This window comes from Polypterus senegalus, chromosome 2, assembly GCF_016835505.1.
Source record: "Polypterus senegalus isolate Bchr_013 chromosome 2, ASM1683550v1, whole genome shotgun sequence".
NCBI lineage: Eukaryota > Metazoa > Chordata > Cladistia > Polypteriformes > Polypteridae > Polypterus > Polypterus senegalus.
The window spans coordinates 273,879,604-273,906,809 of record NC_053155.1 but is presented as its reverse complement, the minus strand read 5'-3'; the positions used below and the strand labels follow the sequence as shown (position 1 = coordinate 273,906,809).

The 27,206-nt window shown below is 38.4% G+C and overlaps 1 protein-coding gene across 3 annotated transcripts in view; it reads left to right on the top strand.

The window, feature by feature from the left end:
* LOC120523889 (acyl-coenzyme A thioesterase 9, mitochondrial-like) overlaps positions 1-24,670 on the top strand; it is a 53,531-nt gene extending 28,861 nt beyond the window's left edge. For all 3 annotated transcript variants that reach the window (XM_039745585.1, XM_039745584.1, XM_039745586.1), the window contains 5 exons: positions 2,439-2,529; positions 12,520-12,605; positions 14,937-15,024; positions 17,830-17,980; positions 23,777-24,670. In XM_039745585.1, coding sequence (XP_039601519.1) covers positions 2,439-2,529; positions 12,520-12,605; positions 14,937-15,024; positions 17,830-17,980; positions 23,777-23,859 — 499 coding nt within the window. In that variant the 3' untranslated portion in view covers positions 23,860-24,670. The remainder of the gene's footprint in view (positions 1-2,438; positions 2,530-12,519; positions 12,606-14,936; positions 15,025-17,829; positions 17,981-23,776) is intronic.
* The last annotated feature ends 2,536 nt before the right edge of the window (positions 24,671-27,206 follow it).

Here is a 27,206-nt window from a genome sequence, read left to right as displayed (position 1 = left end):
GATCATAAATTGCACCGGCTGTTACATACTGAAATCAAATGTATGCTTTTATTTTAAAACAGTAAGACTAAGAGCAGTTTACTTCTCAAAACGGAGGAGCACAGGATCACCTCGTGACCTTTTGATTCCCAAGCGGGGGGTGAGTCTATTGAGCCACAGAGGCAGTTACAATAAAATGGTGTCAATGTCACATGTTTAGGCGGCTTTTTGTTTCTGCAGTTATATTTTTGAATAAAAGCGCAATTGTGTTATTCTTGTGAAAATGTTTCTTTGCTATTTGGACTTCAGGCTTCATACATTATACAGTTTATGCCTACATTTTGTCATCTACTACTAGAATATAAAAAAACGTTTCTGTTTTAACAATGTGTTGACACAGATTACTGTAGAAATGGAACAGACATGAAATGCGTGTGTTCCAAACAACGATCTATTATTTCCACTCTAAAACTCCACTTCACTCCCAGATACTCAATCAAGGCATGAGCTGAGAGAAGTTCGTGCACGCTCTAAATTGGTGGGGGATGGAATAGCCGGCTGCTCCGAGCTTGTTTAAGGTGGGACGGAATTACGAGTTTTTTCATAGGCTCTGGTAATTCTAGTGTTAATAGTGTCTAGGACCCCATTTAGCTACCTGAAAGCCTGATTTTTTTTTTTTTTTTTTGAAGCATTGATTGAGCATAGTACTGGAAACATTGCTAGGGGGTTCGGGATCAATGCTTCCTTTACTTCATTAAGTAGTTGCTTCATATTTTTTTTCTACTCTTAAACTGAGTGCTGTGGACTATGGCTGGCTTGTCATCCCGGCCAATACCCCCAGGCCGCCAGGTGGAGCTCTCCCTGCAGCATGGAGGTACCCCGGATACCAGCAGGGAATCATGGACGATGGAGTTTTCCTTTACATCCCTGCTGGATACCACAGGGGCCAACAGAGGATGCTGCAGAGAGTCATATGTGCCCTATAACCCGGAAGTACGTCCTAGGCAAAGCGACAGGGGAAGTGACGTACTTCGGGATGAAGAGAAGAGGACATTTTATCTGACCCGGAAGTCACAGGAAGTCACATGGACTGAAGGATTTTAAGCACTTCCGGGTCAAGGAATATAAAGGACTATGGGAATTCCCCAGATGTTGAGCTGAGCTGGGTGGAAGGGTGGCAACACGTCTGGGAGTAGTGGAGTGTTTATTGATTATTGTTATTATTATTGAGAATTGTATGAGTATTGTGGAGAGGAGGGTGCTTTGTGCATTATATAGTTCAAAAATAAATTATATTTGGACTTTTACCTGGTGTCTGGCGAATAGTCTGAGGGTTCAAGAGGATGATAGCGCCCTCTATCTGTCACACTGCGTAGGATTCTAAAATAATCCTGTGTGTGCTTAACATGATGCATTAACATGTTGGAATTATACATTTGAAAAAGTGCATATTTGTGTCATAGAATGATGCTTTTGAACAATATCAGTGTACAGATATTGCTTACTTTCACTTGATACACATTAGAGCTCTTAATACTAAGAAAACCTTGTTAACACCACTATAATACAACACCAGCTAGGACTGCTGTCATAGGGCAGGATGAATTATGCTGTTTATATATACCAAATTCTAATCCTTCCATATCTGTTTTCCAGCAGAAAACAAAATTTGCCAGACAGATGACATTTTTAAATCTTCATTTTTTACATCTTAATGGTCACCTGTGCACTGAGGCTTTATCTTCCTTTACTTAGCTGAGAATGGTTGAACCTGCTGTAGTCTTATATGCTTTAGCCCATCTGCTCCAAAGTCGGACACATTTTGAGTTTAGAGGTGCTCTTGTTTACATTACTGCTGTAATAAACTGTTACTTCATTATTTGTGGTCTTTCATTTAGCCTAAAAGAAGCTAGACCTTCTTCTTGTCATTAACATGGCGTTTTTCTTTAATCACAGATCTGTCACTCAGTGGATTTTTTTTTTTTGTTTATTACACCATTCTTGGTTAACTCTAGAGAGATTAGGTTAGGCAAATCTCTAAGATGCTGGAACCACCCCAACTGGCACCAGCAATCAGGCCACATTCAGAGTTGCTTTTGTCATGGGTTTTACACATTCTTGTGTATAATGATCAAAGAACAAGTAACCCTTTGTCTTTGTTTTCAAGCTGCATGTGTTGAGTTTGCACCTGCATGAATGTCTGTTTGGTGGAGTATGCAATTCTGTTTGATTACATTCTTCTTGTTTAAAGCAGGTCCACCAATTAAGATATTAAAGTGATCACTCTGTGTATGATGTCAATAGTGACCTGGATATCTCCTTTTATAGTTCTTTAAAAAAGTAAGATAAAATGTGAAACATCCACTCTAAGAGTACTAGATTTTGCAAAGTCTGCTTTGTGCTGCTTAAAGAAGTACTGAGCTCATCTCGATAACAAGAAATGTTTTTAATCCCTTTAGGACAGTTAGCTTTCGGAGCCGATTCTTGCCACCAAAGTCGGTCTGGATGGAAGATGCTAAGCTGAAAGGACTTGAAATTTGTCACCCACAGGTTTGTTGATCAATAATAGAGTAATTATAATCAGCATTTAATTGTATTATCAGTCTATTTTCATGTGTTGACATTTGTAGTAAATTAGTTTGGAGTATAGTTTTTCATTTAGATTATTGTTTTTTAGAGTCTTCAAAGCTTTCATGGGACTTCAAAGGGCTTTTCTGTATACATCCCAAGTGGACACTTTATATACCTACCTACCTGATATTTGATATCCTATTTCCTCGGTGCCTGTCGTGGCGGCAATCCCCAAACCCGTTGGTGGACACCGGCGGTGAGGGATGCTGTCAAGCTGAAGAAGGAGTCCTATAGGACCTTTTTGTCCTGTGGGTCTCTGGAGGCAGCTGATAGGTACCGGCAGGCCAAGAGGAATGCGGCTTCGGTTGTTGCTGAGGCAAAAACTCGGGCATGGGAGGAGTTAGGAGAGGCCATGGAGAACGACTTTCGGACGGCTTCGAGGAGATTCTGGTCCTCCGTCCGGCGTCTCAGGAAGGGGAAGCAGTGCAGTGTCAACACCGTATAGGGTGGGGATGGTGCGCTGCTGACCTCGACTCGGGACGTTGTGGGTCGGTGGGGGGAGTACTTCGAAGACCTCCTCAATCCCACTAACATGCCTTCCAATGAGGAAGCAGAGCCTGGGGACTCTGAGGTGGGCTCTCCCATCTCTGGGACTGAAGTCACCGAGGTGGTCAAAAAACTCCTTGGTGGCAGGGCCCCGGGGGTGGATGAGATACGCCCGGAGTTCCTCAAGGCTCTGGATGTTGTAGGACTGTCTTGGTTGACATGTCTCTGCAACATCGCATGGACATCAGGGACAGTGCCTCTGGATTGGCAGACCGGGGTGGTGATCCCCCTCTTTAAAAAGGGGGACCGGAGGGTGTGTTCCAACTATAGAGGGATCACACTCCTCAGCCTCCCTGGAAAAGTCTATTCGGGGGTTCTGGAGAGGAGGGTCCGTCGGATAGTCGAACCTCGGATTCAGGAGGAACAGTGTGGTTTTCATCCTGGTCGCGGAACAGTGGACCAGCTCTACACCCTTAGCAGGATCCTGGTTGTTGCCCAACCAGTCTACATGTGCTTTGTGGACTTGGAAAAGGTGTTCGACCGTGTCCCTCGGGGAATCCTGTGGGGGGTGCTCCGGGAGTATGGGGTACCGGACCCCCTGATAAAAGCTGTTCGGTCCCTGTACAACCGGTGTCAGAGCTTGGTCCGCATTGCTGGCAGTAAGTCGAGCCCGTTTCCAGTGAGAGTTGGACTCCGCCAACTTGTCACCGATTCTGTTCATAACTTTTATGGACAGAATTTCTAGGCGCAGCCAGGGTTCTGAAGGGGTCTGGTTTGGTGGACTCAGGATTGGGTCACTGCTTTTTGCAGATGATGTTGTCCTGTTTGCTTCATCAGGCCGTGATCTTCAGCTCTCTCTGGATCGGTTCGCAGCTGAGTGTGAAGCGGCTGGGATGAGAATCAGCACCTCCAAATCCGAGACCATGGTCCTCAGCCGGAAAAGGGTGGAGTGCCCTCTCAGGGTTGGGGGCGAGATCCTGCCCCAAGTGGAGGAGTTCAAGTATCTCAGGGTCTTGTTCACGAGTGAGGGAAAAATGGAGCGTGAGATCGACAGGCGGATCGGTGCGGCATCCGCAGTGATGCGGGCTCTGCATCGGTCTGTCGTGGTGAAAAAAGAGCTGAGCCGTAAGGCAAAGCTCTCAATTTACCAGACGATCTACGTTCCTACCCTCACCTATGGTCATGAGCTATGGGTAGTGACCGAAAGAACGAGATCGCGAAGACAAGAGGCTGAAATGAGTTTCCTCCGCAGGGTGTCTGGGCTTTCCCTTAAAGATAGGGTGAGGAGCTCAGTCATCCGGGAGGGGCTCAGAGTAGAGCTGCTACTCCTCCGCATCGAGAGGAGTCAGATGAGATGGCTCGGGCATCTGATCAGAATGCCTTCTGGACGCCTCCCTGGTGAGGTGTTCCGGGCACGTCCAACCGGGAAGAGGCCCCGGGGAAGACCCAGGATACGCTGGAGGGACTATGTCTCCCGGCTGGCCTGGGAACGCCTTGGGATTCTCCCGGAAGAGCTGGAAGAAGTGGCCGGTGAGAGGGAAGTCTGGGCTTCTCTGCTTAAGCTGCTACCCCCGCGACCCAACCTCGGATAAGCGGAAGAGGATGGATGGATGGATGGATGGATTTCCTCTTGTAACAGCCAGGTTTTGCAGTGTATAGAATCAAAAATGAGTCAAAGTAGTGTCACAGGGGTGTTGACTACGCCAAGTACAGTGTGTTCCATAGTTGTTTTGATTTTTGGTGAATCAGAAGAACCCTTAACTGTTGCCATTGTTGTGAGGACCCAGGAGTTTCTTAACTTTCTGTCCTTTTTATTTTAATTTATCTGCTTGGTAAGCATTTTAAGTTATTAATTGCTTCGTTTTATTTACCAGGAAACAATTAACAATGGCAAATTACAAAAGGGACAACGGCTAATCACCTAACTTGTCGCCATTATCCACTTGTACAGTATGCATGTTCATCATTAAGCAGCAGCCGTTATTGAAATATTTTTAAAATTACAAAAAAAAGTAGAAAACTAGTTGAACATTTGTAAGTCTACCTGGCCCATTTTATTGGTTTATTCGGAAAATATGGTACACCGTAGTCATAACCGGTATACAAAGCAATGTATCTACTTAATTGTTAATACTTTAAAAGTTATTTGGGACAAAAGAACCAGGATTTCACTTACTTATGCCTAATCTAGACATTTTTAAGATTTTGTTCTTTAGTCAACTGCAACCTCACCTACCTGATTTAAATAATGGAAGAGGAACCTAGCTGACTTATGGAATACATAATCTCTGACAGGGATTGACAAGTTATGTGTTCAGTATTCTCTGTTTTAGGACCACTGCTGCATGGAGCTGTTGGTTGACTTACTTTTGTGTCAGTATGTTATCCAGTACAAGTCAAGTGAGCTTCTTTCTTTACTATTTGTTTTTGACTGCAAAACTACCGTTAGCTGTGTTTTCTATTACATCAATTTTAGGTAAAAACTAAGGGTTTCTATTCTTGATGTGTTCAAGCAAGTTCTTATGTAGTCAATCTCAAAGCTTTTAAATAGTCTTGTCCATTATCTTTATGAATTGTACCCCAGTTACCTAAGTTAAAGATGAGGTGACATAATGCACTTCTAGTTGTGGGGTATATCAGACTTGCTAACCACACTATATCAGTTTAACTGAAAATCACTGGACATATCTTCCTATATCCCTTCCAATACATTTGTGCTTGTCACTTTTTGACTTTTTGTGACAGCCAAAAATTGCTACATGGTGGAGCCAGCACTGTACAAAGCGTTTACCAATGTGGTGAGTTAAGCTGCAATCTCTGGCCTTTTTTTTTTTTTTTTTAAGATTGCAGCAGTCAAAGAGCATGAAGTAGAGGAAGGCTAAAAACATTATGTCGTACCTAGAAACAAGTTATGAGCCATATCAGTATGTGGATAAGGGAGCTAGTTAATAATGTGAAGTTTGCCATTTAGCGATAGAACAAAATTTGTCATCAGCGACAAAATATCATTTGAAGGTGAATATTATTTATTTTATTAGAAAATGCTATTTTAATGAGGTAATGCTGTTCAGTAATGAATACCTTTTATGGTAAGCAATGCTACAGTTACAGGTGGTGCAATAATTTAAGGGTGGATGCTATCATTGATTGCAGGTTTATTTATTCAGGTGTTCTGCTTATTTATATTCTATTTAATGAAAGTGAACAAAGTAGTTATTCAATGCATATCTTGCTTGTAATTTCATTTTTGGGGTTAGAATATTATATTTTGGGTACAGTATATGCCATTCAATTAAACTGAGATTATTTATTTATTTTAATTATGCTATCAGGTATGTGTAATATATATTTAAAAATCAAAATCCACTGTGAGACCATACATGACTTTTTGCTCATACCTGCGTATTAATGAATATAGACCTGTTTTAGTGCTCTGTGTATGTATGTAAAATAATGCAAAGTTGACTCACTCACTCCTCAACAAAAGCACTATTTTCCATTCAGTTAAAAAGCTGAAGTTTGGTAGGATTGTACATCTAGGTCAGTAGGTATCTCCTAAGAAAGGAGACATTGATATATCAATATTTAGAGGTGAAAAACTCCTACAATAGGAAAAACGAATACCCCAAAATCTTAAAAATGCTTTGATGCATTGAGGATGTCACAGAACAAAAAAAACAAGTCAACAAATGTTTTGTTACGTGTCCAAAATAATAATGTTCTAGGTACAGTTGTGCTTGAAAGGTTGTGAACCCTTTAGAATTTTCCATATTTCTGCATAAATATGACCTAAAACATCATCAGATTTTCACTCAAGTCCTAAAAGTAGATAAAGAGAAACCAGTTAAACAAATTAGACAAAAATATTATACTTGGTCATTTATTTATTGAGGAAAATGATCGAATATTACATATTTGTGACTGGCAAAAGTATGTGAACCTCTAGGATTAGCAGTTAGTTTGAAGGTGAAATTAGAGTCAGGTATTTTCAATCAATGGGATGACAATCAGATGTGAGTGGGCACCCTGTGCTATTTAAAGAACAGGAATCTATCAAAGTCTGCTCTTCACAACACATTTGTGGAAGTGTACCATGGCACGAACAAAGGAGATTTCTGAGGATCTCAGAAAAAGAGTTGTTGATGCTCATCAGGCTGGAAAAGGTTACAAAACCATCTCTAAAGAGTTTGGACTCCACCAATCCACAGTCAGATTGTGTACAAATGGAGGAAATTCAAGACCATTGTTACCCTCCACAGGAGTGATTGACCAACAAAGATCACTCCAAGAGTCACGTGCAATAGTCGGTGAGGTCACAAAGGACCCCAGGGTAACTTCTAAGCAAATGAAGGTCTCTCTCACATTGGCTAATGTTCATGTTCATAATTCCACCATCAGGAGAACACTGAACAACAATGGTGTACATGGCAGGGTTGCAAGCCACTGCTCTCCAAAAAAAACATTGCTGCTCGTCTGAAGTTTGCTAAAGATAATGTGGACAAGCCAGAAGGCTATTGGAAGAATGTTTTGTAGACAGATGAGACCAAAATAGAACTTTTTGGTTTAAATGAAAAGCATTATGTTTGTAGAAATAAAAACACTGCATTCCAGCATAAGAACCTTATCCCATCTGTGAGACATGATGGTGGTAGTATCATGGTTTGGGCCTGTTTTGCTGCATCTGGGCCAGGACGGCTTGCCTTCATTGATGGAAGAATGAATTCTGAATTATATTAGAGAATTCTAAAGAAAATGTCAGGACATCTGTCCATGAACTGAATCTCAAGAGAAGGTCAGTCATGCAGCAAGACAACGACCCTAAGCACACAAGTCATTCTACCAAAGAATGGTTAAATAAGAATAAAGTTAATGTTTTGGAATGGCCAAGTCAAAGTCCTGACCTTAATCCAATCGAAATGTTGTGGAAGGACCTGAAACGAGCAGTTAATGTGAGGAAACCCACCAACATCCCAGAGTTGAAGCTGTTCTATACGGAGGAATGGGCTAAAATTCCTCCAAGCCGCTGTGCAGGAATGACCAAAAGTTACCGGAAACGTTTAGTTGCAGCAAAGGGTGGTCATACCAGATACTGAAAGCAAAGGTTCACATACTTTTACCACTCACAAATATGTAATATTCGATCATTTTCCTTAATAAATAAATGACCAAGTATAATATTTTTGACTCATTTATTTAACTGGTTTCTCTTTATCTACTTTTAGGACTTGAGTGAAAATCTGATGATGTTTTAGGTCATATTTATGCAGAAATATAGACAATTCTAAAGGGCTCACAAACTTTCAAGCACAACTATACATTGTGCTTACGTGCTGCACAGTGCTGACAGATGTCCATAGACAAAGAGCAGATTCCACTTTACAGTCTGTTTGCGGTGTGTTGGTATATCCAAATGAAGATCTGCAGCAGATGAGCATTGTAGACCAGTAGGGTGGGCTGATGAGGAAAGAAAGGTGCCTTAGACAGGAAAAAGACATGCCATTGAATCGTGAACTGGAAGGAAGGAGGAAAATTCTTCTGAAAAGCTGTTTTTTTCCATACACACTATTCCTGTGTCAAGTATATATATTTTTTGCTCAATTAAAATTGAATCCCTTTTAATGAATAATGTACTAATTCCACACCGTATAATATGTGTAAAGGTGGATGGAAATTTTTTATTTTTTTTTTATTTTTGGATTTTGATATACTTTGGTATTGTGGCCAAATCTGCGTTGGTATTTAGAAGGTTGCTGGTTCAAATTCCATTACTGCCAGAAAGAATCCTACTCTGTTGGGCCCCTGAGTAAGGTCCTTATCCTGAAAAATGCTTCAGGGGTGCTGTACAATAGCTGACCCTGCGTTCCAACTGACAGATTGTTTATTTTATTGTCATTGTCTGAATATGGTATGGATGTATTAAGTTTGAAAATTGTCACATTTGTAGAAAGACAGTGGACATGATACAGTTTTCTCATATAGCACAAATGGCAACATTTACGATGATGTTGTAATATATATGAATGACCTGCAAAATCCCTTAATCTGTGCTACCATTTGCAAATTGTTAGCTGTATTAGAAATTTTTACAAGTCTATTTGAAGTTTACAGGCTTGGTGTATCATTTGCTAAATTTGGAGTAAATAATCGGTGAATTTAAAGATTGCGCTTCACAGGAGCTTTATTCCAAGGTCATGTTAATGTATAAGAACTTATTACTACTATTGCTCAAACTCAAAATTGTTTACATCAAACATTGCAATCAAGCACTTTCTCTTGCTTATTTGATGTGACTGAATTATCTCAAAACTAAATTAATAAAACAGGAAAACCTAAGAAGTGTTGTACAAATTTGTGGTTAAATATGCAAAAAAAAACAAAAAAAAAACAACTTGCGGTCGATAAATATACCGTACACAAAAAATCCAGATATAAACAGACTTATAGTTACTAAATATGCACAAAAAATCCTAAGGTGAACAAGCTTATGGTTTCTATATATACACAAAAATATTGTGTATAAGTGGAAAACATTAAATAACATTTTGAAAACTTCCTAGGACCTATTCAAAATTTAGTATTTGGTTTACACATGGACTCAGAACTCATTCATTTTCTCACTGTTATAAGGAAATATAATGATGTGTTTCAAATGCCATCATTTGGTGCAAAAAGAATAATCAAAGTCAATTTCATGCCAAATTTTCAAGTCCAAGGACAGATGCATCACCATTGTCTGAGGAACTGTCCCCGGCAAAGCCGTGTAAAACATGAACTGGCCGTGGATGACATGTGGTCCATCACAGGACATGCAGCACTTACTCATACTCATTCCAGGCTAATGTAAATTTCCCAGTCTAGCTCACAACATGTCTTTAGACTGTGGAGTTAAACTGGAATACTTACATGAGGCAAGCATAAATGCAGGATTAGGTTAGGTAAATTTTATTTATCGCAGAGGGATGTTTGCGATTGCTTCACATTTCCACAAATTGGTAATTTTAGTCAAGAGGTGGCAATGCTTTTCTGACACCATTATCCAAACTATACATTTTTGTAACGAATGGGAAATAAAACTAATAATATTAATTATACAACTATCTTGAATATTACTAATAATATATTTTCATAACTTACTTCTTCCTCTTCTATATTTTAAATAGGTTCCCTTGAAGCAATGAGATGTAAAACTGAATTAAGGGGTATAAAGTTGCATTGTAGGATTATAGAGTTATCTTATATGGATTATCAACATACAGTCAGCTCTGAAATTATTGGTACCTTTCATAAAGATGTACGAAAAAGCTGTATGAAACAAAAGTAATGAGCTACATTCTATGTCTCAGAAATGGAGGACTGCAGACATTTATTTTAACACAATTATTTCAGAGTAAAGGTCTTTAAATTGCTGCGGCGGACTGGCGCTCTGCCCGGGGTTTGTTTCCTGCCTTTTGCCCTGTGTTGGCTGGGATTGGCTCCAGCAGACCCCGTGACCCTGTGGTTAGGATATAGCGGGTTGGATGATGGATGGATGTCTTTAAATTGTTAATATTGATCGATTCATCCATTTTTTCATTTCAGGAGCATTTAATATTAATTATTATTTTTTCATATAAACAAAATGGGCTTTACAATGAAACTTTACATACAACTCAATACCAAGAAAGGTTTTTGGGCTTCCTGTTTTACCAGTGTATAAAAAGAAATAACATTTATGAGAACCTTTTTTCATCCATCATCATGGGAAGGGCAAACAACAGAAAAAACAAAAGAGGCTAATGGTTGTTGATCTTCAAAAATCAGGTAATAAATATAAACATACATTTCAGTTAAATCTTTTATATAAAATATTCAGGAAGTTGAGAATCACTAAAACGTAGATGTTTTCTTAGTAAGAGAGTGCAAGTGCATCTTCTCCCACAGACGTAATACAATGAGGAGTAAGAGAAAAAAAATGTACATTTTGAAGTTGCCAGATCTCCAAATTAACCATTAAATCAAGCATTTAGAAGGCCTGCTAGATAAAAGCCAATACTTAAACAAATCAGAGCTGGGAGTTTCTACCTTGGTACTTGACATACAACTGAATTCTGTATTAAGAATATTTTATATATATATATATATATATATATATATATATATATATATATATATATATAAAATATGCACACACTGTATATATATATATATATATATATAATACTCATAGTATCTTAACTGGCAGTACTATTACCATATATACTCACATCAAAATTCTCCCACGGATAAGTTGGGGCTTGATTTTATTGTATAATTTCCAGTGTTTTATAATGTTGGTCTTATAAGTCGAATGCAGAAAACTCACAGTATTGATCCAAAAGATTATGACATGCTAAGGCCCACCTGAGAGAGTAACGACGGAGCACACAGCTTTTTTTTTCTATATATTGTGCCTACGTGAGCACACGGTAATACCAGAACTATTCCGAAGCAACGATTGCACTGGTTTGTGTTTTTTGTATCTCACACCCTCATACACCTTTATTGTAAGAGCTTCCCTTATCTACAATGGAGCGTTCGATCAGAAGAAAATATGAAGCTGGTTTTAACTTAAAAGTTGTTGAATTGGCAAAAGAAATTGGTAACTGCTTTGCTGTAACAAAATTTGACGTGTCTGAGAAACTGATGCAAGATCAGAGGAAGCAAGAAGATGTAAAAAAAAAATGTAAGTGTTGCATTTTTGAATAGCTGTATAAGTCGGGGTCTGATTTTATGGTCAATTTTTTCGGGTTTCAAGACCCGACTTATTCGTGAGTATGTACAGTAATAACAATTAAGTGTGGCACTAATTAAAACATACTGTCTGGGTATTAAAGGAGGAATGATGTTTTCCAACTATGGAAGATGGATTGAATTGAAACAAGTGCTTCACTTTTACTTATGGTGGAAACCTCGGTAATCAATCATTTGTCAACTGTAGTATTCTGTCTTCAGTAATTTATATGAACAAGGTTCCATTTAATCCAATGTTATTTCATGTACAAGAAAGAACCTGTTTTGTGGATTCTATCATCATTGATGTTACTGCACATAACTCTAGGAGATAAGGTGGATGGATGGGTAAATAGAGATTTTAAAATTGTTCTGAAAACATAAAAGTGTGAGTTTAGTATTACACATAAAAAAATAAACTAGAACAAAAGTACAATATACATAAACTAGAAGGAAGTGCTCTGAACCTAGGAATGGACGGAATACTATTATTTTAAGTTGAATACAGTTTATTTATCCTTAAAACATTTGATTAACCTCCGTTAGATCTGCTTTGAATGGAAAAAAATAGGGAAGGGTTTCTAAATATATGAATATTAATTTAGCATTTTTGAACTGTTAAATGGAAGACCTACTTTATTAATTGTGTAATTTTTTTTTTTGTTTTTTGTTAAGGAGCGCAACATTTTCAATAGAATATTTGGTGGCTTTCTAATGAGAAAAGCATATGAATTGGGATGGGCAAATGCTTGCACATATGGGTAAGTGTTTTGTTTACTATAGTGCATTGCTTTTTTATTTTTTATAATAGGTGTGTTTTACAAAAACATTGATAAACAGATGAGACCTTTTGTAGTTTGTTTCTTTTTTTAAACTTGGTGTTTACATCCAAACTGGATGAATGATGTAGGAATTGCAGCACTTTGTATTTGACATCCACTCCTTATCAAGTGGCCAAAAGTAACTGGATACTTGGATGACAAGCTGTTCCTTAGCCAGGTGTGGTGAGTTCCCTCATTATTTCATTAGCAGTTAAGGAGGTAAAAAATCTGAATATTGATTTGCATTTAGAAGCTGCTGCAGTGAAGTCTCAATATGAGGTCCAAAGAGCTGTTGATACAAAACAAACCCATCCGAGAAATAAAAGAAACATTAGGAGTGGATATTAGGACTGATGACAGATGTGCTAGATGATTGCAGATTTTTTCCCTTGAAGAAGGAAAAATCCCTTCACATCTAACCAAATCAAGAACACCCTCCAGGTGGTGGGAATTTCATGATCAAAGTGTACAATTAGGCGATGACTTCATGAAAGTAAATACAGAGGGTTTACCACAAGGTGCCAACTACAGGTAAACCTCAAGAATAGGACAGCCAAGTAAATTTTTGCCAGAAATTATTTTAAAAAGCCTGTCCAGTTCTGGAACAGTATTCTTTGACCCGATGAAACTAAGATCAACATGTACCAGAATGATGAGAAAGTATGAAGAAGGGAAGGGAAGGAATGGCTCATGATCCAAAGCATATCACATCACCTATGAAATGTGGTGGCTGCCCGTGAAACCAGACCACTAGTGTTTATTATTCACCTGACCTCAACTATTAAACGTGTATTTCACTTGCAGAAAGACCAGTGAACAAACAGTAAGTGAAGACCGCTGCAGTAAAGGCTTGACTAGGGAGGAAATCCAGCATTTGGTAAAGTCCATGGGCTCCAGACTTCAGGCAGTCATTGACTACAAAGGATTTTCAACAAAGTATTGAAAGTGACCATGATGTTATGGTTATGTTAGTTTATGCAGTTACTTTTTAGCTCCTGAACAGCTCCTGATAAAGGGGTCTAGTCTACTATGTATTAAAACAGCTGTCATTCCTAAATGGAATTATGTTTAATTCCTTAGATTAAAGCTGATAGTCTGCCCTTCGGTGAACTCTTACAAATGTAATGTATTGTGCAAGACCTTAAGTGGGCAGTTTATGGGTGCATACCCTCCAATGTGGCTGAATTATAACAATTCTGTAGAGAAGAGTGGGCATAAATGTCTGAAAAGTGTTACCAGAAGTGCCTGATTACAGTTGTTGCTATTAAAGGTGGCGTGACAAAGTATTAACGTTTAGGGGGGCAATTATTTTATTTTTTCAAATGGCTGATATAGGTGTTAGTGAACTTTCTTGCTTCAATAAATCAAATGACTATTTAAAAACTGTGTATTGAGTTTACTCAGGTTCTCTTTTGTATTACGCTAACTTTGTTTAGAGGTCAGAGACAAGTGAATGTTGCGGAATTCAGCAAAAATAGGAAGGTCACAAATGCTTTTTACAGCAATGGTTCGATATATTAACTTTGTGTACTTTCTACTTTGACTAACTGATTTGTGAAGGTCCAGTCATTTATTTCTTGGGGTTTGCCTTTCCTCATACTAATAGATGATAAATGTTGTTTTTCATCCTTTTTTTTATTCTCCCATGAAATAGGAAGCCTAAAAACATTTTCTTTATGAGTGACTTTTAAGAAGCAGAATGTCTTCATCCAAAGCAAGGGATAATTTGCTAAATTACCTACCATGTTCCTACTGGTTTAATCCAGGTCAGGGTCGCAGAGGGTCTGATACAGCAACATTGGGTGAAAGGCAGGAAATTAGGCACCAGTCCATCACGGTGATCACTCGTGTAACCTGCGCCTGCAGCTGGCCTATTTAGAATTTCCAGTTAATGTAACTTGCGTAAGTTTGGGCCTGTGGGAGGGAAACTGGAGTATTTGGGGGGGGAAAAATCCACACAGAAATGCAGAGAACAAGCAAACTCCATATGAACGACGACACACAGGATCTGTGAAGCAGCAGTGCTAACCGTTGTGCTACCTTGCCACCCATTTGCCAGATTATCAGTATGCTATTATTAATTTTGACATCTGTTTTTGTTTTAAGTAAAAAAAAGTATTAACCCATTTTAAACCTTTTTTTTAACTCATTAAATGCATTGCTTATTGCAGATGACTTTTATATTCCTCTTTGTTAGGTTCGGCTATATTTGTAGAACTAACAACAGTATGTATGTATATAATATATATTTATTTTTTAATTTTTTTTTAGAGGATCACGGCCTTATGTTGTAGCTGTGGATGACATCATGTTCCAAAAACCAGTTGAAATTGGATCACTGCTGTTCTTGTCCTCACAGGTAAAAATGCCAAGAATGGTTATAAATGGCTAACCTGAATGACATTTAGATTATAGTTTATTCAGATGTTAAAATGTTGTGTGGATATCCTAAATTTACATTTTACATAGCATGCAAGTAATGACAATTGCACATTAAGGTGACCTTTAAAGGTGATGAAGCTATCAAAAAAAAAAAAAAAGCTTATCTTTCATACCATTAACAGATTCCGGAAATATTAATGTTTATGTGAGCCTTTAAAGCCAGTTTTGAAAATTAAAGAATCTTTGCAAATGCTGCATCAGAATACATTTATGTGGTTGCTGATGTGTAAGAAAAATGGAACAGTTTCAATATAAAGATAACTAGCAGTTTTTCCCATTATAGCTGTTGTCATAAATGCATCAAGTGCACCATAAATTCCTAACATTGAACTAGTTAGCAGTAGCTGTAAGACTTGGCTGAAAAATGTATAAATAGCTTCATGTACTGTAATATAATGTAGTTATGAAGTACCATATGTTTCTGGTGTGATAGCTATGAGACTGCTGTATTAAATAATACAAGTAAATTATGAGTGATTGTAAATAATCCTAGTAGCCTACACATCCCAGTCCCAAAGGTATCACATCTTAGTAAGCTGAATGACTTCCGGCCTGTCACATGTGATGAAGACCATGGAGCAGCTGCTGCTTCACCACCTGAGGCCACAGGTCCGTCACACCCTCAACCCTCTGCAGTTCGCATACCAGGAGAAGGTGGGAGCGGAGGATGCCATCATCTATATGCTACACCGATCCCTCTCCCACTTGGACAGAGGCAGTGGTGCTGTAAGAATTATGTTTTTGGACTTCTCTAGCGCCTTCAACACCACCCAGCCTCTGTTCCTTAGAGACAAGCTGACTGAGATGGGCATAGACTCACACCTGGTGGCATGGATCGTGGACTATCTTACAGACAGACCTCAATATGTACGTCTCGGGATCTGCAGGTCTGACATTGTGGTCAGCAACACAGGAGCGCCGCAGGGGACTGTACTTTCTCTGGTCCTGTTCAGCCTATATACATCGGACTTCCAATACAACTCGGAGTCCAGCCACGTGCAAAAGTTTTTTGACGACACTGCTATCGTGGGCTGCATCAGGAGTGCGCAGGAGGAGGAGTATAAGAACCTAATCAAGGACGTTGTTAAATGGTGCAACTCAAACCACCTACAACTGAACACCAGCAAAACCAAGAAACTTGTGGTGGATTTTAGGAGGCCCAGGCCCCTCATGGACCCCGCAATCATCAGAGGCGACTGTGTGCAGAGGGTACAGACCTATGAATACCTGGGAGTGCAGCTGGATGACAAATTGGACTGGACTGCCAATACTGATGCTCTGTGTAAGAAAGGTCAGAGCCGACTATACTTTCTGAGAAGGTTGACATCCTTCAACATCTGCAGTAAGATGCTGCAGATGTTCTACCAGACAGTTGTGGCAAGTGCCCTCTTCTACGCGGTGGTGTGCTGGGGTGGCAGCATAAAGATGAAAGACGCCTCACGCCTGGACAAACTTGTTAAGAAGGCAGGCTCTATTGTAGGATTAAAGTTGGACAGTTTAACATCTGTGGCAGAGCGACGGGCATTAAGCAAACTCCTGTCAATCATGGAGAATCCACTGCATCCACTGAATAGGATCATCTCCAGACAGAGGAGCAGCTTCAGCAACAGACTGCTGTCACTGTCTTGCTGCACTGACAGACAGAGGAGATTGTTCCTCCCCTACACTATGTGACTCTTCAGTTCCACCAGGGGGGTAAACGTTAGCATTATACAAAGTTATTGTCTGTTATACCTGCATTTTTATCACTCTTTAATATTGTTTTTTTATCAGTATGCTGCTGCTGTAGTATGTGAATCTCCTCTTGGAATTAATAAAGTATCTATCTATCTATCTATCTATCTATCTATCTATCTATCTATCTATCTATCTATCTATCTATCTATCTATCTATCTATCTATCTATCTATCTATCTATCTATCTATGAATTTGGGGCACTGGTGAAAAGACTGACTAACACACAAGAATACATGTATTGACAGCAAGATGTATTTCTTGGGAAAATTTTGAGCATTTTAAAAAATTGCCATATGTGTTTGTATCCTGCCTTGGGTAAAGTGTATGAAAATTTATAGCTCCATGTCCTTCTGATGCTTGCAGCACAACCTATGCGGTTAAAGCTTTAGTTTGTGAAGTGGAGGCGTTCCGGTTTATTCCTTCTACTGCGTCATCTTGTAACACAGCCCTTTAACTGCCACTCTTCCAAATGTACAAATATGAATGCAGCTCTACATGATACTTGCTAATTTTTTTTATATTAGTAACAGTTTAATGCAGTTCAGACAGCATGTGGTATCTGAAATTTAATTTGAACCTTATTGTGAAATTCTGTGTGAAAACCAAATGCATTGATAATGCCTTTTAAGCAAACCGTTATTCTTTTGCCAAGAAACTTCAGGAAACATTTGACCTGATTGATTTTTCAGTTTAGGTTAACCAAATTCTAAAACTGAGGAAAAGCCCGTTCTATAAGAATTACTTTATTCAGTGCACTTTTAATGTACTGTTTTTTTTGGACAAAAATAATAATCTTTAATAACCTTTAATAAGCCACTGTCAAGGGTTTAGTACCTCAGTTTTTGGTTTTGGGCTTATTTAAATGCATCCTCCTTTAAAGAGTTTTTTTTCTTGTGTAATTATAGTAGCCCACTTTTGGAAGATGCAAGTAAAACCCAATTATGTAGTAATTACACTTAAGGATGTATATTTTATTGGTTTCAGGTTTGCTATACAGAAGGAAACTACATCCAGATAAGAGTACACAGTGAAGTTTTTGATCCATCAACTTCTCATCACAGTACTACCAACATTTTCCACTTTACTTTTTTTTCAGAGAAGGAGGTTCCACAAATTGTACCCAAAACATATGGAGGTAACTTTTAAATGTTATACTGTTTTGTAATTATCAAAGGAATCCATAAACATTTTAATCAATGGAGGAAGTGAGGGCTTAGAAAATACTTAAACCATATGAAACTGGCTGCATAAAATACTAATTCAGTTATTTGTAAGGCTTGCTTCTCTATCAGCATCTTCAGTAAGGGTTAAATTCAATGGAAGAATTAAGGCGAACATTTACGTGTAATCTTTACATTGACTATTATAAAACACATTACCACTGTGAATGCAACAACAAATTAGAAAATGGCAAAAACATTTAATGACTTTTATTATCATTATAGTATAAATCACAACATAACATGATACAGAATCAAAAACAATAAACATATCTGTACAGTTGTGCTTGAAAGTTTGTGAACCCTTTAGAATTTTCTATATTTCTGTATAAATATGACCTAAAACATCATCAGATTTTCACTCAAGTCCTAAAAATGGACAAAGAGAAACCAGTTAAACAAATGAGACAAAAATATTATACTTGGTCATTTATTTATTAAGGAAAATGATCGAATATTACATATTTGTGAGTGGCAAAAGTATGTGAACCTCTAGGATTAGCAGTTAGTTTGAAGGTGAAATTCAAGTCAGGTGTTTTCAATCAATGGGATGACAATCAGGTGTGAGTGGGCAACCTGTGTTATTTAAAGAACAGGGATCTATCAAAGTCTGCTCTTCACAACACATGTTTGTGGAAGTGTATCATGGCACAAACAAATGAGATTTCTGAGGACCTCAAAAAAAGAGTTGTTAATGCTCATCAGACTGGAAAAGGTTACAAAACCATCTCTAAAGAGTTTGGACTCCACCAATCCACAGTCAGACAGATTGTGTACAAATGGAGGAAATTCAAGACCATTGTTACCCTCCCCAGGATTGGTCAACCAACAAAGATCACTCCAAGAGTAAGGCGTGTAATAGTCGGCGAGGTCACAAAGGACCCCAGGGTAATGTCTGAGCAACTGAAGGCCTCTCTCACTTTGGCTATTGTTCATGTCCATGAGTCCACCATCAGGAGAACACTGAACAACAATGGTATGCACGGCAGGGTTGCAAGGAGAAAGCCACTGCTCTCCAAAAAAACATTGCTCCTCATCTGCAGTTTGCTAAAGATCACGTGGACAAACCAGAAGGCTACTGGAAGAATGTTTTGTGGATGGATGAAAGCAAAATAGAACTTTTTGGTTTAAATGAATAGTGTTATTTTTGGAGAAAAGAAAACACTGCATTCCAGCATAACAACCTTATCCCATCTGTGAAACATGGTGGTGGTAGTATCATGGTTTGGGCCTGTTTTGCTGCATCTGGCCAAGGATGACTTGCCTTCTTTGATGGAACAATGAATTCTGAATTATATCAGAGAATTCTAAAGGAAAATGTCAGGACATCTGTCCATGAACTGAATCTCAAGAGAAGGTGGGCCATGCAGCAAGACAACGACCCTAAACACACAAGTCGTTCTACCAAAGAATGGATAAAGAAGAGTAAAGCTAATGGTTTGGAATGGCCAAGTCAAAGTCCTGACCTTAATCCAATTGAAATTTTGTGCAAGAACCTGAAGTGAGCAGTTAATGTGAGGAAACCCACCAACGACCCAGAGTTGAAGCTGTTCTGTATGGAGGAATGGGCTAAAATTCCTCCAAGCCGCTGTGCAGGAATGATCAAAAGTTACCGGAAACGTTTAGTTGCAGTTATTGCTGCAAAGGGGGGTCACACCAGATACTGAAAGCAAAGGTTCACATACTTTTGTCACTCACAAATATGTAATATTCGACCATTTTCCTTAATAAATAAATGACCAAGTATAATATTTTTGTCTCATTTGTTTAACTGGTTTCTCTTTATCTACTTTTAGGACTTGAGTGAAAATCTGATGATGTTTTAGGTCATATTTATGCAGAAATATAGAAAATTCTAAAGGGCTCACAAACTTTCAAGCACAACTGTATATGCAGGCTTCTAAGATTAATTCCATGCGCATGATTTTGTCATACTTTCTATCATAAATACACAGAACCACCATGCAACAATTTCTTGAATACCCTGCTCTTACAGCAATACTCCACACATTTTTTCATGTTGCTTTGTAGTGTAGGCCGTCAAAAACGTAATGTTATGTTTTCATAGAGAATGTACTATAGGCAGCAAAATTCCTGATATAATGGGGCTCAATATTAAATAACAGCAAACAGTACCAAAACGCCCATGAAACAAATCAAATCACTTATGTTGCATAAGCCAAACATCACATATCTAGTTGTATGCTCACAACATCGAAAACAAATTTATTTTGGCTAAAATATGGTTAAATAAGTCTCTTCCTGAAAATTCACTCTTGATCGATTAGTGAGCGTGCTTAAATGGAATTGCACTTTTGAATTAAATATTTGTCTCTCCCCTTATTCATTGGTCATTAAGTCCCAACTATAGTGTTTTCTGTTTTTTCACTTGACCCACTGCAGTTTTTGTAATGAACTATAAGAACTAAAATTTCCTTTAAAATGAAAAAAATATATATATTTGAAATATCTTATAAAAATACATTTTAAAAGTGGTGCTAAATATCTCCGCAGATTTATATTAAACAATTTAATAGCAAGAAAAAATTGGTCTGATGTCTATCATTAAAGCTCTTAAATATGCCTGTACTGTAAATCATGGATTCCACATTGGCTTATTACCAAAGGTAATATTTTTTAACATTAGAGGATGATCAATATGTTAAAATGAGTTAAATGATGATCTTGGGCTTCATTTATAAAATTATTTTTAGATTCCATACTAAAATTTTGCTTACACTAGAAATATGTAAACAGCACGTGCACAAAAAAATCTCATTTATAAACCGTACGTGCGCCAGGTTCCATGCCAAGTTCCTTTATAAATCAGAAATCAACTCAAAACTATATGCGCGTGCATGCGCTTTTAACCACTCCCTGCCACCTTCCGCCAATAATCATGTAAGGCTTAAAAAATGGCGAATATTCACGTATAAATTTGGCCATGCTCCAGAGTAACATGTTTACTTTCAAACTATAGGAGAAAATAAAAGACGGAACTTCAGTAAATGTGAACTTGAAGTATCACTATCATTTGACAGATTTTAAGGAGTGGCTAGACATCCTTGCCGGTTAGACCAGAGGAAAAACAAAATCTGCAGGGGTTCCAAGGCCAAAAGACCGCCCATCCCCAACTGGGCATTCTACTTAACATAAATGTTCCTAAATCAGCCCTGTTTGTTTTCAGGCTTCACATGATAGGATTCTGATAAAGTTGGTCTTGTTGACAGATGAGACACCCGTCTTCATTCCAACATCTCAAGGGTCTGCAGGATGTCTTGATCAGGTGGTGGTGGCAGAGAAGAAGTGGAAAAGGCAGCAGAGAGTAGTGGGGATTAGTACAGATTGTGTATCCCTGAAGGATATGATAATTCTACACCCATACAGTCAATTAGGAATACAACTGAAATGTAGCTACGAAAAAAACATATTAAAGTAGTGGCTTTTTAGCAGTTTTTTTTAATGCTCCACAGTATTAGCCTTGTGAATTTCAATAGGTAAACTATTCCAGATTTTAGGTGCATAACAGCAAAAGGCCACCTCACCACTTCTTTTAAGTCTGGCCCTGGGATTTATAGGCAGACCACCATTCGAAGATCTAAGGTTACAACATGGAGTATAGGGGGACAGGCATTCCAAAATATAGGACAGAGCAAGATTGTTTATGGCTTTAAAAACCATTTGTAGTATTTTAAAGTCAATTCTGAATGACAAAAACAACCAATTCAACAATGCTTTACCCGGTGAGCTGTGCTCAAATTTCCTTTTTCTAGTTAAGATTCTGGCTGCAGCATTCTGCACTAACTGTAACGGATTGATTCGACTAAAAACAAAAGCCTGAATTTCAGCACCTTGTAATGTTATAAGAGGTCTAACTTTTACTGTATTCCTTAAATGAAAAAATGCAGACCTAGCAATCTGGTTAATATGCCATTTACGTTTAGGTCATAGTCAATGATTACCCCCAAGTTCTTTACCACCACCTTGATTTTTAAACCTAAGGGGTCAGGTTTATTTCTAATGCCCTCACTATATCCATATTTGCCAATCACTAAGAGTTCTGGTTTTTCCTTATTTAGTTTGAGAAAGTTTCTACTTATCCCTTCAGAAATACTGCTAAGAAATTGGATCAGAGAGCCAAGAGCATCAGGGTCATCAGGTGCTATCGATAAATAAAGCTGTGTCGTCTGCAAAACTGTGGTAGTTCACCTTGTGCTTTGAGATATTCCGACCTAATGGAAGCATCGAGATTAAAAAGCTCAGTGTGCCCAGAATAGATCCTTGTGGTACACCATATACAATATTATGGGTCTCCGAAGTACTAACACCACAACTAAGGAAGAATTTTCTACCTGGTAAATAAGACTATAACTAATTTAAGACACTGCCAGAGACGCCCCCCTACTGTCAAAGGTGATTTATAAGCATTCTGTGTTCAGTGGTTTCAAATGCTGCACTCAAGTCTAAGAGACACACGGCCTCCCTCTTTGCATTAACTCACAAATCATTTACTCTACTACTTTAACCAGCGCAGTTTCTGTACTATGGTTTGTTCTAAAACCTGACTGAAACATATCAATAATATAATGCTTTTTCAAGTAATCATTAAGCTACATAATAACTGTCTTTTTTAGAATTTTACTTAAGAAAGGCAGGTTAGAAATTGGTCTAAAATTGTCAAAGACTATTTATTTTTTTGAGTAGAGTTTTAACAACTGCAGTGTTTAGACTGTCCAGGAAGACCCCCAATATCTAATGATGAGTTCACTATGTGAAGTACACTTCAATAAGGACATCGGGGGGCTTCTTTGAAAAGCCTGTTGGTATTGGGTCAAGGATACAGCTGGAGGGTTTCAGTTGTGAAATTATTCTACGCAGTTTGGGTCGATCTATTACTTTGAAAGTATTTAAGAAAGTTCTTCTTTTGCCACAATTAAAACACATACACAAACAAGCGTAAGAACACCATATTTTTTGTCATTTAAATATCGTTAATAGTATTTGTGTCTTTTCTCATGTTGATGACTGACTTATAAGCCGATTTAAGTGTCCTGCAGTCATCCTGTTGGAGTTGTATGCTGAATTGGAGCCTACTTTACAGAGACCATCACACAGAAATCATCCATCCATTATCCAACCCGCTATATCCCAACTACAGGGTCACGGCGGTCTGCTGGAGCCAATCCCAGCCAACACAGGCTGCAAGGCAGGAAACAAACCCTGGGCAGGGCGCCAGCCCGCCGCAAACAGAAATCATGCAATCCTTATTCCAATACAGGTTTAGAAAATGAATGAATGAATGGATGGATGGATGGACAGACATCAGAATGTGACTGACATGTCATTGAAATATGCTGTGAAGTGAGATGTTCAGTTCATTTCATTTTCCTGCAGCCTGGCGTTGCTAAAATGCACCAAAGAAGTCTGCACAAGACTTTTAACCAAATTTAACTTTTAACAATTTCCACGTGAAGTTCATGTTTTATAAATCCTGACTTTTGCATAAGAAATGGCTCATGTACGTTTCTGGGCATAAGCAAGTTTTATACATGAGGCCCCTGGTGATGTCAGTGGTTCAGGAAACTATAATCATTGTTTATTTTTTCAAAGTTCTTCCAAAAAAGAATAAAAGATCAGTGGAGAGATTAACTGAATTCACTGTGTTACAGCTATTTCTTTACATAAAGCATATATTTTCTTTAATTTTACAGAGTCGATGTTGTACTTGGATGGAAAACGGCACTTTGATTTGACAGTTAAAGATGTTTCAATAAATGGAAGCCCTCCTGCTTAAACGGAACTTCTGCTGCTGCTGAACACTGTGTGTAGATTATGGTCTTCAAGTGCTATGTCTGTTTCTTTAAAGAATTTACCTTAAATTCCATGTTATGTTACGCTTCACATGTTACAGTGCCATTCGTTCAAAGCAGATACTGCAAAAAACAATGTTAGTTATTTTTAAAGACACACTTTATTATTATTTTTAAAATAATTTTATTATGAGAAAAAATGGATTTGTTTATTTTGTATGTTTTTGGAGTTTCTAATCGGTGAAGTATTCATTCATCATTCCAGCCTTTTTCATAACCTCAGTCACTGAAGGTCTGCTGCTGTCGCCACAACAAGGGGCAAACCTCCTTAGTAGGATGTCTTTATTTATTATGTACTGTATGTAGTTTGAAATTCAGTATAATCGTACAGTCTTAAGTCTAAATACATAATTCTTAACAACAAACTCTTCAAGCTTGATAAAGGGAGAGTGGACTGCTGTGGAATGAGCAAAAAAAGAAATCTGTATATTGACAGATGTTTTTAAAAGCAACAGTGCCATGAAAGGCAATTGCACTTTATGTACCTTATTGACTTTATTTTAAAATTTGGTAGCAATTGATTTATGTATAAGGAGCAGGAATTTATATAAAAAAAAAACTGACTTTCAATTTTAACATAAATGAAGAAGACATGTGCTTCATACAGTTTTATGCAAAAGTCTTATGACACCCAAGAAAGGTTTTAGACCTGCCTGTCTGTCGGGTTAGTGTTTATCTCCTCATAGAAACTCCATATGACATTCAAATAAACACCGATGCAGTAAATATTAACAAGTATGTTGTACGTTTTTTCAGACAAGTCTGGGTCTTGAGTGGACCCCCTTTACAATGCAAAACTAAAGCAGTTTACTGTACTGTGGTAAATTCTTCCAACTGTCTTGCATGAGCTCCTTTAACTCTCTGACTCTCTTTAGCTGCTTGTTGCTCGTTTTCGTGTCAAAGTGACCCCAAACAGTTTCAATCATGCTGAAATTGGGTCTCTCAGATGGCCAATTGTAATACCGTTAGTTTTCCCATCAGCACACGTCCGCTCCAGTCAGGTCTGATTGTGTTTGGGATTGTTAGCTTCCTGCAAAATTGTAAAGTTTTTGACAAATGTACTTTCAATGAATCAAAATCTTTTTGTGTAGTTTGCAACAGTCCTCCAGATGCCTTACACAGAAATCCACCCCCAGACGGAGCCACTATCATGTTGGGTCCACAGAATGCCATAAATAAGCTTCAGTGTACTTCAGACATACTGGTATCTTTGTGAGCCAAGGATTTCAAATTTGGCTGCATTGCTCAGTAAGACCGTCTACCACTGGTTATTAGTCTACAGTATGTAGTGTCGTCTTTCATGTACTGCAATCATTGCTGCTTGTTACCTTTCCACAAGAATGGTTTCTTAGCTGCGAAAAACCTTACAAGGCCATTTCTTTTAAGACTGCTTTATATGGTCGAGCATGGTAGTACTTCTGTGCCCGATGCGGAGAAGTTCCTTCACTTGTGTTCCTTAAGAGAGGGTCCTTTTAAGTACTGTTTATCTAATGTGAATAGCATGTGGGTCTTCCCTGTGTTTTCTGTCTTCAGCTTGGTGACATTCTATAAAGACCTTGAGCATCAAATCTTAAAAATCTGGTTTGGTGTACTGTTGCTCATGGACTACGGCCTCCGTGATATAAAACTGTGATGTCTGTGAAACTGTGTTAGCTCAGGTATTTCCAGACCTTGAGGCACACTAGGATTTGTGGTTTCCATCCAGTAATCCCATTGATTTGCAAAATTGCACCACCAGCACACCTGATTTTGCTAATCACAGCCTCATTCATTTCAATCAGGTGTGCTGTTGATGGAATTTAACAAATACAAGGAATGTCTGGGAACTAAACTTCTCTTTGTCTCTTATCGCCAAAATTTGCCAAAGCGGTTTTCACAGTGAATATGCCGAGTTTGCCTGTGTCCTTGTTTTGTATTTTTCCTGGAAAGTTGTCTTGGGGCAGCTTAGACAAACATTTTTTTCCCCAGTGCCCCATAATGCGTTGCAAGGCCAGTGTGACATCACAGAGCTGCAACAGCCAGTCGCAGGCATTGGACTGGTCTCTGCTCATGGTTAACAGAAGCAGTTTTGTTCTCACTAAGTGCTTTTACTGCAATATGAGTGCAGTAAATTGATCCAGTTAAATTAGGAGAACTGGACACTGCCGCAAAATTGCCTTTTTAGAAGAGAGAGAAAGAGGAAGGCCTAAGAGAAGGTTTATGGATGTGGTGAGAGAGGACATGCAGGTGATGGGTGTAACAGAACAACATGCAGAGGGCAGAAAGATATGGAAGGAGATGATATGCTGTGGCGACCCCTAACGGGAGCAGCTGACAGATGAAGAAGTTTGGCAAAAACATGTTTTATGTATGTATATCTACACCATTTGAAAACTGGATGTAGTGCTCCGCTGGTCAGTTAATGGCTTCCAGCATAATGATGGAGTGAAGTTTGGCTGAGATATAGCCAGTATAAACTGACAAGAAGCCAAAAAGGTTCTTCACCACAAACACGCAGCACTGGCCTTCTTAAAAGATAACTAAAAAATACTCAGTTCAACGCACATTATAAAAACGGCTTTTTGACACAAATTATTATGCATGTGAGCCGTCATTTCCCTGATTCATCAAGGGTGTTATTTCCCAATTTCTCCATGTGGGTCAGAGTTCCCATAAATAAACACGTTCCCCACTGAGTCTTCTTTTATAAATCTTGACTTTACATGATAAAGTTGCATATGCACATTTCAGGCTTCTTTGAGCGTATGCAGGCTTTATAAATGAGGCCCCAGGTGCAGACAATGCTTTGTCCAGCAGGTGTCACTTTTTCTTCCTTTGCTTTGGTCACACCTTTTGGTTGCAGGTGGTACTGTAGTTTTCTCTCGAGTTTCACATACTGTACTGTCATCCTCTTTTGCTGGTATAGAATTTACAACTGCTGGGTAGACCTTGACCAGTCGATTCCCGTCATTAACAAGGCAGATTAATTGCTTTATGCACAGTCTCGCTCACTCGTGCACCTTGCTTTATTCTGGTGAGGTTTGGACTCCTGGAACCCTTTATTTAAAATTCTTTCAATCCAGCATCAGATTGCCCTGTGGAGCAAAGTTACGGCCATGCTAAGAGTACAGAGCTTATGGAGATCACAGATCTGGTGCTCGCAATGGGTTGTAAAGAAAGGAGTAGATGTTTTGTCGTTTGTTTCTTGTGTGCACAATATGCCAAACCTTTTGGTTGACTATAGGTGCAAAGTTTAGACCATCAAGGTTGCCAATCATTGAGTTATGGCTCT